The sequence below is a fragment of the Leptonychotes weddellii genome, chromosome 7 (assembly GCF_054177405.1).
Source record: "Leptonychotes weddellii isolate Sample4059 chromosome 7, ASM5417740v2, whole genome shotgun sequence".
Taxonomy (NCBI): domain Eukaryota; kingdom Metazoa; phylum Chordata; class Mammalia; order Carnivora; family Phocidae; genus Leptonychotes; species Leptonychotes weddellii.
Window position 1 is genome coordinate 90,056,049 of NC_138375.1, and position 12,785 is coordinate 90,068,833.

A 12,785-nucleotide genomic window follows, 5' to 3' on the forward strand; every position below is an offset into this window, starting at 1 on the left:
AGAGCCAAGATCAGAAATGTTATTTATATTTCTTTGTTTACCAAAGAAAATACTGATTCTAAGTTTTTCTTAAAAAGAATATTATCTACTTCCGTAGTATACATTTGAAGAGGAAACATCTTATGTAAAAATCATGAATTTGTGTTATCTTACCTAAATTAATTGAAACCTAGAATTGGGCCCAGAGTCACATTACTTTTTTCTTTAAAAAAAAAGAAAGAAAGCTTTTTTTTCCTTTACCCATTAAATTAGAATTTAGGAATGAGAAAAAGGCATTAAGCAATCAGGAATAATTAGGCCTGAGAAATAAGTTTTGTTTTTAGAGGGAAAAAACCTTAAATTTTCTTCATTCATGGAAGAGACTTCTCAGATATTAAAATACTCTCACTTTTCTTCTTTTAAAAATGCTTTTTTAGGGGCACCTAGGGGCTCAGTTGTTAAGCGTCTGCCTTCGGCTCAGGTCATGATCCCAGGGTCCTGGGATCGAGTCCCGCATAGGGCTCCCTGCTCGGCGGGAAGCCTGCTTCTCTCTCTCCCACTCCCCCTGCTTGTGTTCCCTCTCTCTCTGTGTCTCTCTCTGTCAAATAAATAAAAAATCTTTAAGAAAAAATGCTTTTTTGATTTTGACTTGCTTATGTATAAAGTATCACTTTTACTGAGGGCACTTTTGAAATAAATAGTAATTACTTCTGGAAGTTACACTTCTTTAAATATACAAATTCTTTTTTTTTTAAGATTTTATTTATTCATTTGAGACACAGAGATACAGAGAGACAGAGAGCATGGGCAGGGGGAGAGGCAGAGGGAGAGGGAGAAGCAGGCTCCCCGCTGAGCCAGGAGCCCAATGTGGGGCTCGATCCCAAGACCCTGGGATCAGAACCTGAGCCGAAGGCAGACACTCAACCACCTGAGCCACCCAGGCGCCCCTAAATATACAAATTCTTTAAGTCTAATCAGATTAACTATAATATTATCTGTAGGCTACAACCTAATATTACTATTGAAAAGTAAAGTACAAATAGTAATCTGGTTTTTACCTCATTTTATTTGCCATTTTTCACAAATGGACTGTAAAATATATTTAAATCTGTACCAATATTAAAAATGTCCTCATGAACAAATCCATTAACGATTACTTTCTGGGCTTAATGGAAGAGAAATACAATTTAATGTATTTATAAAAACTAAGATTAACAACAGAGCTTTCTGATCTCATTTCATAATTTTATTACATATAAATGTTTTCCAAATTGAGGTAAATGCAGAGCCAAAAATTAAATTTCTAGTTTCAAGACACATATAAATGCATATTATTTTAAAAATGAACTAGGCCTTTTAAGGAGGGTTTTCTAAAGATAATATAAATAATATGACAAACACCAGATTAGTTTCAAATTATAAAGCACATAATATGAATTCAGTTACAGACAAATGTTTTCCAAATCTGAATTCCCAGGCCATATACAAAATAAGCCTTATTTTCCAACTTAATATTAGCTATTATTTAGGTCCTTCAGTTACTTTCATTTTCCATATTCTGGTTTTAAAATGCAGAGCATCAGGGCTCCTGGGTGGCTCAGTCATTAAGCGTCTGCCTTCAGCTCAGGTCGTGATCCCAGGGTCCTGGGATCGAGCCCCACATCGGGCTCCCTGCTTGGTGGGAAGCCTGCTTCTCCCTCTCCCACTCCCCCTGCTTGTGTTCCCTCTCTCACTGTGTCTCTCTCTGTCAAATAAATAAATAAAATCTTTAAAGAAACAGTAAAATGCAGAGCATTTCAGAAAGCATTATGGCTGCGGCACAGTTGAAATGGTATCTACCTGGCCCCCTTTGCCCTATCTGGATGGGTAAAAGTCAAGGTAAAGAGAGCTGTACAAAAATTACAAACCAAGTAAGGTACCTGTGACATTCATAAGCCCCTCCTGCAGAGTTATCCCATGTTTTGTACCTCATGAGTCCATCATAGTACCCTTAGGTGGGTCACTGATGGAACGCTACAGTAGGAAGCAAAGCATGCTGCCTTCAGGTTCTGTCCTTGTTAGAGCAGCTACTGAATGGCCCAGTTACCTATTATTCAATCTGTCTACTTCTCTGTGCGGCCTGGCTATACGACTAATATTAAAGTAGTTTCTTATTTGCTTTCTGAAAAAAAAAAAAAAGTCTTTATAATCCCCATAACTGAGGTGATCAGAGTACAAAACTAAGGTTTCTTATCATCTGAAACACTAGGATTAAAGCATCCCATCTTTATGTGGAATATATGGATGGCGAGTGCTAAAAGTATATGGTATTTTGGTTTCTTACATTGCCTCCCACTCACCATGCAGATTTATATAGCAGAATAAACATAAAATAATAATTATTTTATTTGTTTATAGACAAAGTATTTAGCAATACTTTTCCAAAGACTGCACCTTTCAGAAAAGGGGCAAACAGCAGAAAAATGTCTTGGACTTCGGAGGAAGATATATCAATCACCTGCCATGGTGCCAACTCACTGCTGACAGCTTCCCATGGCATAATGTGAAATCAGATATGCTGAAAAGTCCAGCCCACAGGGATTTATATATGAGAAAAAAAAGTTAAAACTACTTAAATTGCTTAAAAATATGAAATACAGGAAGAGTAAAGTACGTAAGTGATTGAAAGTTCACTTCCTCCAAGAGAGTTTGCACATAGTGTAATAAATGAAAAGAACATTAATAGAGAATGAAAATATTTACCTTAGTCCCAGTGTAATTTTTTTAAACATACTGTGAACATAATTGTTATAGGAGGTCCTCAGGGAGATGCTCTGATATAACCATATAATGTTTCCCCCACCTTTTCTTGTGAAAAGTAAGGAAATAAATGGATATGTAAAGCAAACTGACATCAGGCTTTGTGTGCATCTTCCCCCAAACAATAAAGATTTACTACAGAAAATTTTTTGCTCTAAGCCTCTGTGTCCAGGAATGATGCTTGTTTATTGTTTAATGTTTCTATTGAAGAGAGAGACTTGTTCCTTAGAGTTCTAAATAAGATAGTGTAGTTGTGATTTGATGTCCACACTAAACTTGCTCCAAAGATGTGAGCCCCAAACAATATGAGAGTTAGAATGTTATGCCATCGAAGATCTACCATTTTTGCCTCAGGGAAGGTTACAAACAGGTTTCCCCACCACTGGCTGTCCCCACCTGACGAAGTCAATGAGTTGTGCACATGAAATACAGCTGGGGGCTGTGAGCAAACCCTCTGTTTCTACCTTTTCATCCAGGTGAACTTTGCTCAGGGGTCCAGGACAGCTATTTGAAGTAATCATACCTCTGACAGAGGGTTGAAAGCAGTATATGTAATATCTACATGTTCTTTGACATTATTTTGTATAAGTAACAAAGGGATCATTGGAAAAAACCTCAGGGTCATGAAACTTCTGTATCAGTGTATACAAAAGAATCACAATAAGGTCTAAGGCAAAGAAGAGAGTTGGGAGTCATTAATTTTGGCAAGGTTGAAAACAGTTATAATCACTGTATAACCAGATTATAGATAATTTTGAAAACGAGGGGAAAAAACCCCACCCAATGCTTTGATATGTTTGAGGCTAATTTTTAAAAAATCTAATTTCTTTTAACAACTACAACAAAAGGCCACCTTAAATAGATAACCTCCTCAGATTCAACACGATCCAACCCTTTCTTATTAGATCTTCAGAAAAGAACCGCTATGAAATTACTGTGTTCAGGGGCTCTGCACATTCTTAAACTCTAGAAATTTAACAATCTCATTTGTTTAAAAATGATTTAAACCAATCTCTTTGGTTTAAAAGTTACAAATTTAATTTAGAAATTCCACTGGTATACTTTAAGTTTCTGATTTCTCATTTTTAATACTTTTTCATAGTAAAGGTATATCTAGTTCTACCATCTATGCATGCTAATAAGTTAATTGAGTTAATTCAAAGGGCTTTTTGTTTGTTTTTTAGTTTGGTCATTCTAATAAATTGCTTACCATTTTCTAGAGAGTTCCCTGTTTTGATGAAATACTTCCTTTTGTCCTCAGGCCAATTTTGTCTTTCCTGTAAGTGCTTTGTTATATTCAAGTAGGCTTCATCAAGGCTCATGGCCATAAAATTGGGATCATAATCAGCAAGTATTTCCTTAACCTTCAAAAGGAACAAAATGGTTTAAATTTTGCTGCCATAGCAAAACCTGTAATATAACAGCAGATAAGAAACATTAATATTCTTACTTTGCAACTATAGTAAAAATCCTGCAATCAATAGCTCATGGATTTAGGGAATAAATAATTTATTGCCTAGCACAAGTTTGTCCAAATTCTCTTTTGCATTAAAATAGATCATGAAGGGGCGCCTGGGTGGCTCAGTCGGTTAAGCGTCTGCCTTCGGCTCAGGTCATGATCCCCGGGTCCTGGGATCGAGTGCCGCGTCGGGCTCCCTGCTCTGTGGGGAGCCTGCTTCTCCCTCTCCTCCCCACTTGTGCTCTCTCTCTCTCACTATCTCTGTCTCTCTCTCCCAAATAAATAAAATCTAAAAAAAAAAAAAAAAATTTTTTTTTTAAATAGATCAGGAAGGCAGAAGACCATGAAAGAGCTTCATTTGATACAATCTCTATTCAGCCACCTTTATCTAGATATAATGAATGATTCAAATAAATCTCAGACATCATTCTGGTTAAGTAACATAATTTTAAGTAACTGGTCAAAAGTAGAAGTGGGAACAATAGGATCCTGCTCCCCCTCACCTTTTTTGTTTATTTTAAAAAGGAGTAATCCTTTTTTTTTAAGTAGTCTCCACACCCAGCATGCAGCCCAAAGCAGTGCTTGAACTCACAACCCTAAGATCAAGACTTGAGCCGAAATCAAGAATTTGATGCTTAATCAACTGAGCCACCTAGGTGCCCCTAAAAGGAATAATCTTACATAAAAGTACTATGTTGCTTTAGAAAGTAGTTTTATTTTAATTAATTATAATATGCACATAAAACTCCACTCAAAACATACACCAATGCATGTATCCATTCAGGAAACAAAGCTCAATTATCGAGATTTGGAATGGAAAAGATCACAAAATCTATAGTGGAAGTCTGTGACTATATTAAATGATGGGAAAAGTCTGGAGCTGCATCTTGAAATAAATAGAGATCAGAATTTCCATATGATTCCAGAAATGCCATTTATGAAAAATAGTTTTATTACATGAAACTATAAATTTTTTTTTAAAGATTTTATTTATTTATTTGAGAGAGAGAGAATGAGAGAGAGAGCACATGAGAGGGGGGAGGGTCAGAGGGAGAAGCAGACTCCCTGCCGAGCAGGGAGCCCGATGTGGGACTCGATCCAGGGACTCCAGGATCATGACCTGAGCCGAAGGCAGTCGCTTAACCAACTGAGCCACCCAGACGCCCCGAAACTATAAATTTTTTTAACCACTGAAGTATTAACTGAAATTGGAGGAAATGTTTGCCAAAATAATATATACATATTTGTGAAAAACGTATTTGTTGAATTATGTTATCCTTCCATCTAGTATTTAAAATCTGTCTGCTGTATCATGAGGAAACCTTTTTTGAAGTTTTATAAAATAAAGCTTTTTAGCTTAATTTAATTATGAACAGCTGAGTCAAAGGTAATTTTAGAAAATGGTGATATAAAATTTGGCCAAGCTTTACTCAGACAGTACCTTAATTAGCTTTGTTCTTCTGGAAGAAACCAGTTTTATAATGTACTCAAATGGAATCTTTCTAGTGAAAATGAAACTCTGGAAAGTCGGGAGTTGGCAGCCAACTAAGATTATTCTGAATGAGAAGTACTCCCTAGAGATATGGAGTACTCACTAACTTCCTTTTCATAGGATACTGCTTGAAGAACAAAAATAGACATGTTCCAGTAAAATTCAAGCACTTAGGCTTCCAACAGTTAAAGCTGTTCCATTCTTTTGGATAAAATAAAAATGGCTTTCCTTAAACTTTTAAACCAAGTCATACATACTAATAATAGAGTCAGTGAATTTGTGCTGTAGTTCGTTCACACGTAAGAACCCATTTGCTATCTGCAAATAAACTAGTTACATCCTGCTCAAATTTGAGAAAGATTTCTCCAATTTCTGTAAGTAACTAGACAGAAGAGAACTAAAAACAATTTAGCTCTCATTATCATATTATCGTAAGTTTTACTGAGTTAAAGCAGGACTCAAAAAAATTCTTTCTTACAAGGTCTCTGAAAGATTTTCAAACTTATTGAAAGCCCGTAATATTTATGGTTAGCATTTTATGTCTTTCTCATCAGGAATATGGTAAAAAAAAGACAAGCAGTAACCACACATGAACGTGCTTCCCCCTTCTCCACCACCTTTTCAGAGATAGGCAAAAAGCACTTGCTGCCACAGACTGTTATTGAAAGAATGAAAAACAGAATTTTTAAAAAAATTTGGGGTGGTGTACCATTCCAATTTGGGGAGGTTTCATTTCTAGAGTACATGAGGTAGAATACAAATAAGAGGAGTGAATATAAAGATCATCTACATGACTAAATGGTTGTGAGTGCTTAGGCCATAGTTTTTTAAGGGTTTCAATTCAGACAGCAGTCTTTAACACAATGCATTTTACTACAGTAGTCTGAAACTGATGTAGTATTCTAAAATTTTAATTTATGATTTAAGTTTTAGCACTAGCTAAACGATAGTCCAGTTATCAAAAATAGAGAAAATGGCAATTTTTCATATATGACAGTTCAGGCAATTTTGCTAAGTAATCAAATCTTTATATTTCAGAGATCCTTTTCAAAGCAAGATGATTCCCTTTTTTTCTTGATTATCAGTCTCTCGAACATTAAAGGCTCATAAGCATCTTCACTAGACTGTGGGGCAAGGAAAACAGTTAATCAAAATAAAGGAATTTCATTACTGTTTAAAAACATTTGATAAAAAATCTATTCACAAAAGAGGTTGAAATTAATGACATGAATAGATTATGTAAATTATAAATATAAGGTGATTCTAGAAAAAAATGTATATTGCACATTAAGAAAAAAACAGCTAAGGTTAATATAGATTATAATTTAGGCAATTCAAAGTTTTCCAGGTAGATAAGAGTTTCTAAACAGATGAAAAAATATGTGGAAGAGCAAAGATCTGGGAAATAGAAGGGTGTATTCTGTATACTCAGCTCAGTTATCAAAAGTGGTAGGAGGTAAGACTTAAAGGGATAAATGAAGGCTGAATTCTGATGTGCTAAGGCCATTTGGACTTGTAGGTGACAGGAAATCAGTGAAAGGCTGTAAGTAAGAGTGCTTCATCAGACTTACCTCTGTACTCACAGCTCGGTATTTGTCAAAGTTTGGGGGCACAATAATAAGTTGTGGGCAGAGTCTTTTAGCAATAAATCCTGGCATGGCCGCGCGAACACCAAATCTCCTTGCATAATAATTCGAAGTAGACTGAAAGAAAACAGACCACATGGGAAAAAACATACAAACCTAAATGGACATACCGATCGATGCATTCATAAGAAACACATTACTGATGGGCATTTTCAAGTCAAGGACATTTGTTTTATAGGCCACAGTCTCGAATCAAGCTTTTACTTTATCCTATCATGGTATTGTGATAGCATGACCCTCTCTCTCACTACTGTCTCCATATTTATGTGATACCAGGTAATAAACAAGACTAATAAAAAGGTTCTCTTACATTTCCAATAACTAAACTTCATTGGTTCTAAGGCATACCTGTAATATAGTATATATCAAAGTTTGGATGATAGTGGGTGATATTACATGAAAATAATAGTTATAAAGTAATGTTATAGTACAAATAGTATGGATGTTAAATGAAACTAACAGTATAGAAAGTAACAGCATGGTATAATAGTATAGATTTGGAATTTGCAGTATTTGAGGTTTTGAAATTTTTCATTTAGAACAAAAGTCAAAGGTTCTATTATATAGTCAGCCAAATTAAATTTCAAAAAATGAAGTGATGAAAGCTTAAAAGAGCTTTTAAAATTACATTTTATTTCTTTTTTTTTTTTTAAAGATTTTTATTTATTTATTTGAGAGAGAGAATGAGAGAGAGAGAGCATGAGAGGGAGGAGGGTCAGAGGGAGAAGCAGACTCCCTGCCGAGCAGGGAGCCCGATGTGGGACTCGATCCCGGGATTCCAGGATCATGACCTGAGCCGAAGGCAGTCGTTTAACCAACTGAGCCACCCAGGCGCCCTACGTTTTATTTCTTAAGGCTTGAATATCCTTTTTGGTGAAAACATTTTCAGTAGGAGATGGAACTAAAAATTTATGAAAGTAAGAAGGAGAACATTACTTTTAAATCCTGTTGATGATGATACCACAGTACCATTTATAAAAAAGTTTTTTTTAATCACAAATGAAATCTCTAGTGAAAATTCAAAGAAATGTAAAACAGAATCTATCACATGAAGGGATTACTTCATAATAGTATCAATTTGCCATAAGTGGCTTTCAAATGGCATTTAAAAAAATCTTGATAGTACTCAAAACTATGCTAATCTTTGATCAGTATTCTGGAAGAGAAAATGCAGATGGCATTAGAAAGACAAATCAGTGTTTTAAACATAAATAAGTCTAACGGAATGGATATGAAAGCTAGATCTGTAGTAAATCTGGAACAAAATTTATGATACGACTTCCTTTATCTTCTAGATTTGTGGTAGATTGTAAATCACAGCCACAATACTTTATAGTTCCTCCTATCCAAGGGTAGGTTCTAGTCCCTCATGCCAAGTGACTTGCACTATGACTTGTTTTGACTAGAAGAATGTGAGGGAGTGACATTATGTGAGTCTTGAAGCCTAGGCATTATGAAGTCTGTAACTTCAGCCTTTGCTTCCTTGGGGATCCAGCAACTATGTAAAGGTCTTGGGTTAAATTGCTAAATGATGATGTACCACGTGTAGAGGGGAAAGCTCAATGGCTGGAAGCCATTCCAGCCACCTTGGCTGAAAGGCCAAGTGTGTTAATAAAGCCATTTTGGATCCTTCAGCCCCAGCTAAATAACTGTAGCCAACCCCAGGTAGAGTAAAGTTATCCCCATTGTACTCTACTCAAATTACAGAATCATGAGCAAATAAATGGTTAACCACTAAGTACTTAAAGGGGTTTGTTATGCAGCAATAAATAACTGCTAAGGGTCGGGCGCCTGGGTGGCTCAGTCGTTAAGTGTCTGCCTTCGGCTCAGGTCATGATCCCAGGGTCCTGGGATCGAGTCCCACATCGGGCTCCCTCCTCGGGGGGAAGCCTGCTTCTCCCTCTCCCCCTCCCGCTGCTTGTGTTCCTGCTCTCGCTATCTCTGTCTCTGTCAAATAAATAAATAAAATCTTTAAAAAAAAAAAAAATAACTGCTAAGGGTCTATGTTCCAACTATGAGTGCTAACTTAGAACATTCTGAAGATCCGTCAAATTATTCAAAAAAGAATTCTAACTGTAATAGACTGAAATAATCAAACATGCACCATCACTACCATTAATTTGTAAAAACACTTTTATGAATTTAATAGAACAAAAGCAATTATACTTCAAATCTCATTAGAAATGAAGTCTATTAGTTGAGCATACAAAAGGAGTAATCTTTGTTTAAATATGGCAAATAATCATTTTGAATTTGGAAATAATTTTTAGGAGGATATAATGCATAGGAAGGAAAATATTTTGCAGATCTAGCAGTGGGTTTAGCTTTAAAATATATATACATATGCACACATAGATAATTTCATATAAATATATGGTGATATATATTCTTAATAAAATTAAATACATTTTTTTCAAATATCAGCTGATGATTTGTAGGAAAGGGGAGTAGTCATTCGGTAAACATTGTTTTGGAACCTGGATTGTTAGTTGCCTGCATACTTATGGGAGCAGAGAAGATAAACAAAGAGATTATAATAAAAGAGTAACTCAGTAGGAATTAGGTTTATAGCTATCTAAAGCATTTGAAGGAGTTAGGAACAGGGAAGAACTCTCCTTGTTTCTCTTACATGTTTTTTAATACCAAAATCCATCTATTCCAGGGGCCATTATTAATTCCCCACACATTTTTAGCCACATATAGCAATCCTGGTCATCTTTACCTTGTATGGTTAGGGTGGTGATAAGGTAGAGCAACATGGTAATCAGAAAAGCAAAGGTTCCAAGGCATGAGAAAAACTAATTACAGTAGTAGTATAATAAAATATATTACCCTAGACCTAAGGTTGGCAAACCTTTTCTGTAAAGGTCCAGATAGTAGTCACTTTGGGCTTTGCAGATCATATGGTCTCTCTTGCAGCTACTCAACTCTGCTCTTTTAATACAACAACAAATGAATGGGTGTGACTGTTCCAATAAAATTTTATTTACAAAAAAAGACTAGATTTGGCCTGCTTGCAAACCTGCTCTGGAGTAACACTTCCTTTTCTTTCTTCTCCAATTCCCTTTTACTGGAACAGTAACTTAAGAAAAATACAGCTTGCAACAGAAAGATACAATGCCACTCTACCATTCACCAGATTTGTAACTTTAGGGAAGTTTTTAAACACCTCTCTGAGTTTGTTTTTTGTCTGTCAAATGGAAATAAAAATTTGTACCGCAAGAGATGTTGAAAGGATTCAGTAATTGAACATATATAAAGCACACAGGAAAATGCCCAGCAAACTGGCAGAGCTTACTAAAGGCTTCTCCCTTCATGAACCAGTAAGGCTTATTCGAATATGTTATGAAATTTCCTTTTTGTCTTTGATCTTTACCTACTTACCAACATAGTCATTGATCCTACAGCAATAGGTTTATCCTTCAATTCTGGACTGTCCCTCATTTCTACAGCCGCATAGAAAGCATCCATGTCAATGTGCACTATAGTATTGTTCAGATCCCGGCTCTGTTCTAATTCCATTGCAAATCTGTCAACCTTAATTTTTAAAAAGTTAACATATTTTGAGTCAACATGGTATTGAAATGGCACCAGTCATCACATTAATCTCACTTTTAGTAGGTATCTCTCTTTGCCTGTCCATCCACCCCACCTATCTATATATACTTGTTATTTATTAAGGCTGGTAATTGCTTCTATTTTCATGAAGACAGGCAGTTAAATCTCAAATATCATGCCCTACCAACACTTTAATCTCTCAATAACTACAACCACATGATAGATAATAAATATTTACTGAATAAATGAACTATTCCAACTGATTGTATCAAATGATTCTTCTGCTTTATAAATCTGAAGACCAACTTATTGTAAAAAAAAAAAGCTTCAGGTTAGGTAAAATAAACATCTCTCATTTGACTCATAACATTAATGTCTTAAGACAGAAAAAAAAGGAAATGTACAATGAACGATTATATACTTCTTTGGCATATTATGTTTATGCTGAATAGTATTGTACAAGTGAATATACCAACCATAATGTAAACATTCGCTCTGTAGAAATGCCTTTATAAAGCTAAAATTTGGTAACTGTTAGTCAATACAAATCAAAATTGAAAATATAAGCTATAATTTATTCTGCCATGAAACTTCAATACGTATGTCAAATATAACAGTGAAGAACCTTAATCTTTAAAGCACTTTTTATTTCTCTAGTGAGAAAGCATTGGATTGATAAGAAAGAAGAAAGGGAAATGAAAGGAAGTAAAAATAACCAAAGTAGGGCAGTAAGAAAAGGGTTTATGTAACACATTTCCAAGTGTTCCTTTTTTGTGGCCTCTACTATAGAGGCTGAAGAAGCTAAATACGCTTCCCAGCTTTCCCTGCAGCCAAGGGTGGCTGGCTGTGTGACCATTTTGATCTATGATCACTTTGAATATACTGGAATACAGAAAGAGCATGGAAGAGTGGCTGGGACATGGTACAAGTTTAATGAATGTAATCTATGACTAAAGGATCAATGGATAGCTGCACAGCAAAACAATCAAAAACTGAGGGGAAGGGGCGCCTGGGTGGCTCAGTCGTTAAGCGTCTGCCTTCGGCTCAGGTCATGATCCCAGGGTCCTGGGATCGAGCCCCACATCGGGCTCCCTGCTCCGCGGGAAGCCTGCTTCTCCCTCTCCCACTCCCCCTGCTTATGTTCCCTCTCTCGCTGTGTCTCTCTCTGTCAAATAAATAAATAAAATCTTAAAAAAAAAAAAGAAAAAACTGAGGGGAAAAGAGCCAGATATAAGCAAGCGAGCTGGGTGAGCTCTGGAATGAAAGCAATTTCTATCATGTGGCGATCCCTATAGCAGGTTTTTTCAAAAGTGGAAAGTTACAGGGGTATAATTTGCCTTTTTCTCCTTGTTGGACTTCAACCTTGCTTCCATTCTGCAAAATTTTTTTTTCATGGACTTCCTTCTAAGCATTATAGTGACACTAGCTTCCCACTAGCTGCAGGTTAAGCCTACAACTTCTCTTTTAGAAATAATCACCCTGACTTCACCAAGACAAAAAGCTTTTGCACAGCAAAGGAAACAGTCAACAAAACCAAAAGACAACCTACAGAATGGGAGAAGATATTTGCAAATGACATATCAGATAAAGGGCTAGTATCCAAAATCTACAAAGAACTTATCAAACTCAACACCCAAAGAACAAAGAATCCAATCAAGAAATGGGCAGAAGACATGAACAGACATTTTTCCAAAGAAGACATCCAAATGGCCAACAGACACATGAAAAAGTGCTCAACATCTCTCGGCATCAGGGAAATCCAAATCAAAACCTCAATGAGATACCACCTCACACCAGTCAGAATGGCTAAAATTAACAAGTCAGGAAATGACAGATGTTGGCGAGGATGCAG

The 12,785-nt window shown here is 35.9% G+C and overlaps 1 protein-coding gene across 1 annotated transcript in view; it reads right to left on the reverse strand.

Annotated features, from left to right (window-relative positions):
- Positions 1-12,785, reverse strand: part of POLK (DNA polymerase kappa) — a 71,150-nt gene that overhangs the window by 24,027 nt on the left and 34,338 nt on the right. Inside the window, exons 4-6 of the mRNA XM_081826714.1 lie at positions 10,760-10,912; positions 7,301-7,432; positions 3,989-4,142 (exon numbers count right to left, since the gene is read on the reverse strand). Coding sequence (XP_081682840.1) covers positions 3,989-4,142; positions 7,301-7,432; positions 10,760-10,912 — 439 coding nt within the window. The remainder of the gene's footprint in view (positions 1-3,988; positions 4,143-7,300; positions 7,433-10,759; positions 10,913-12,785) is intronic.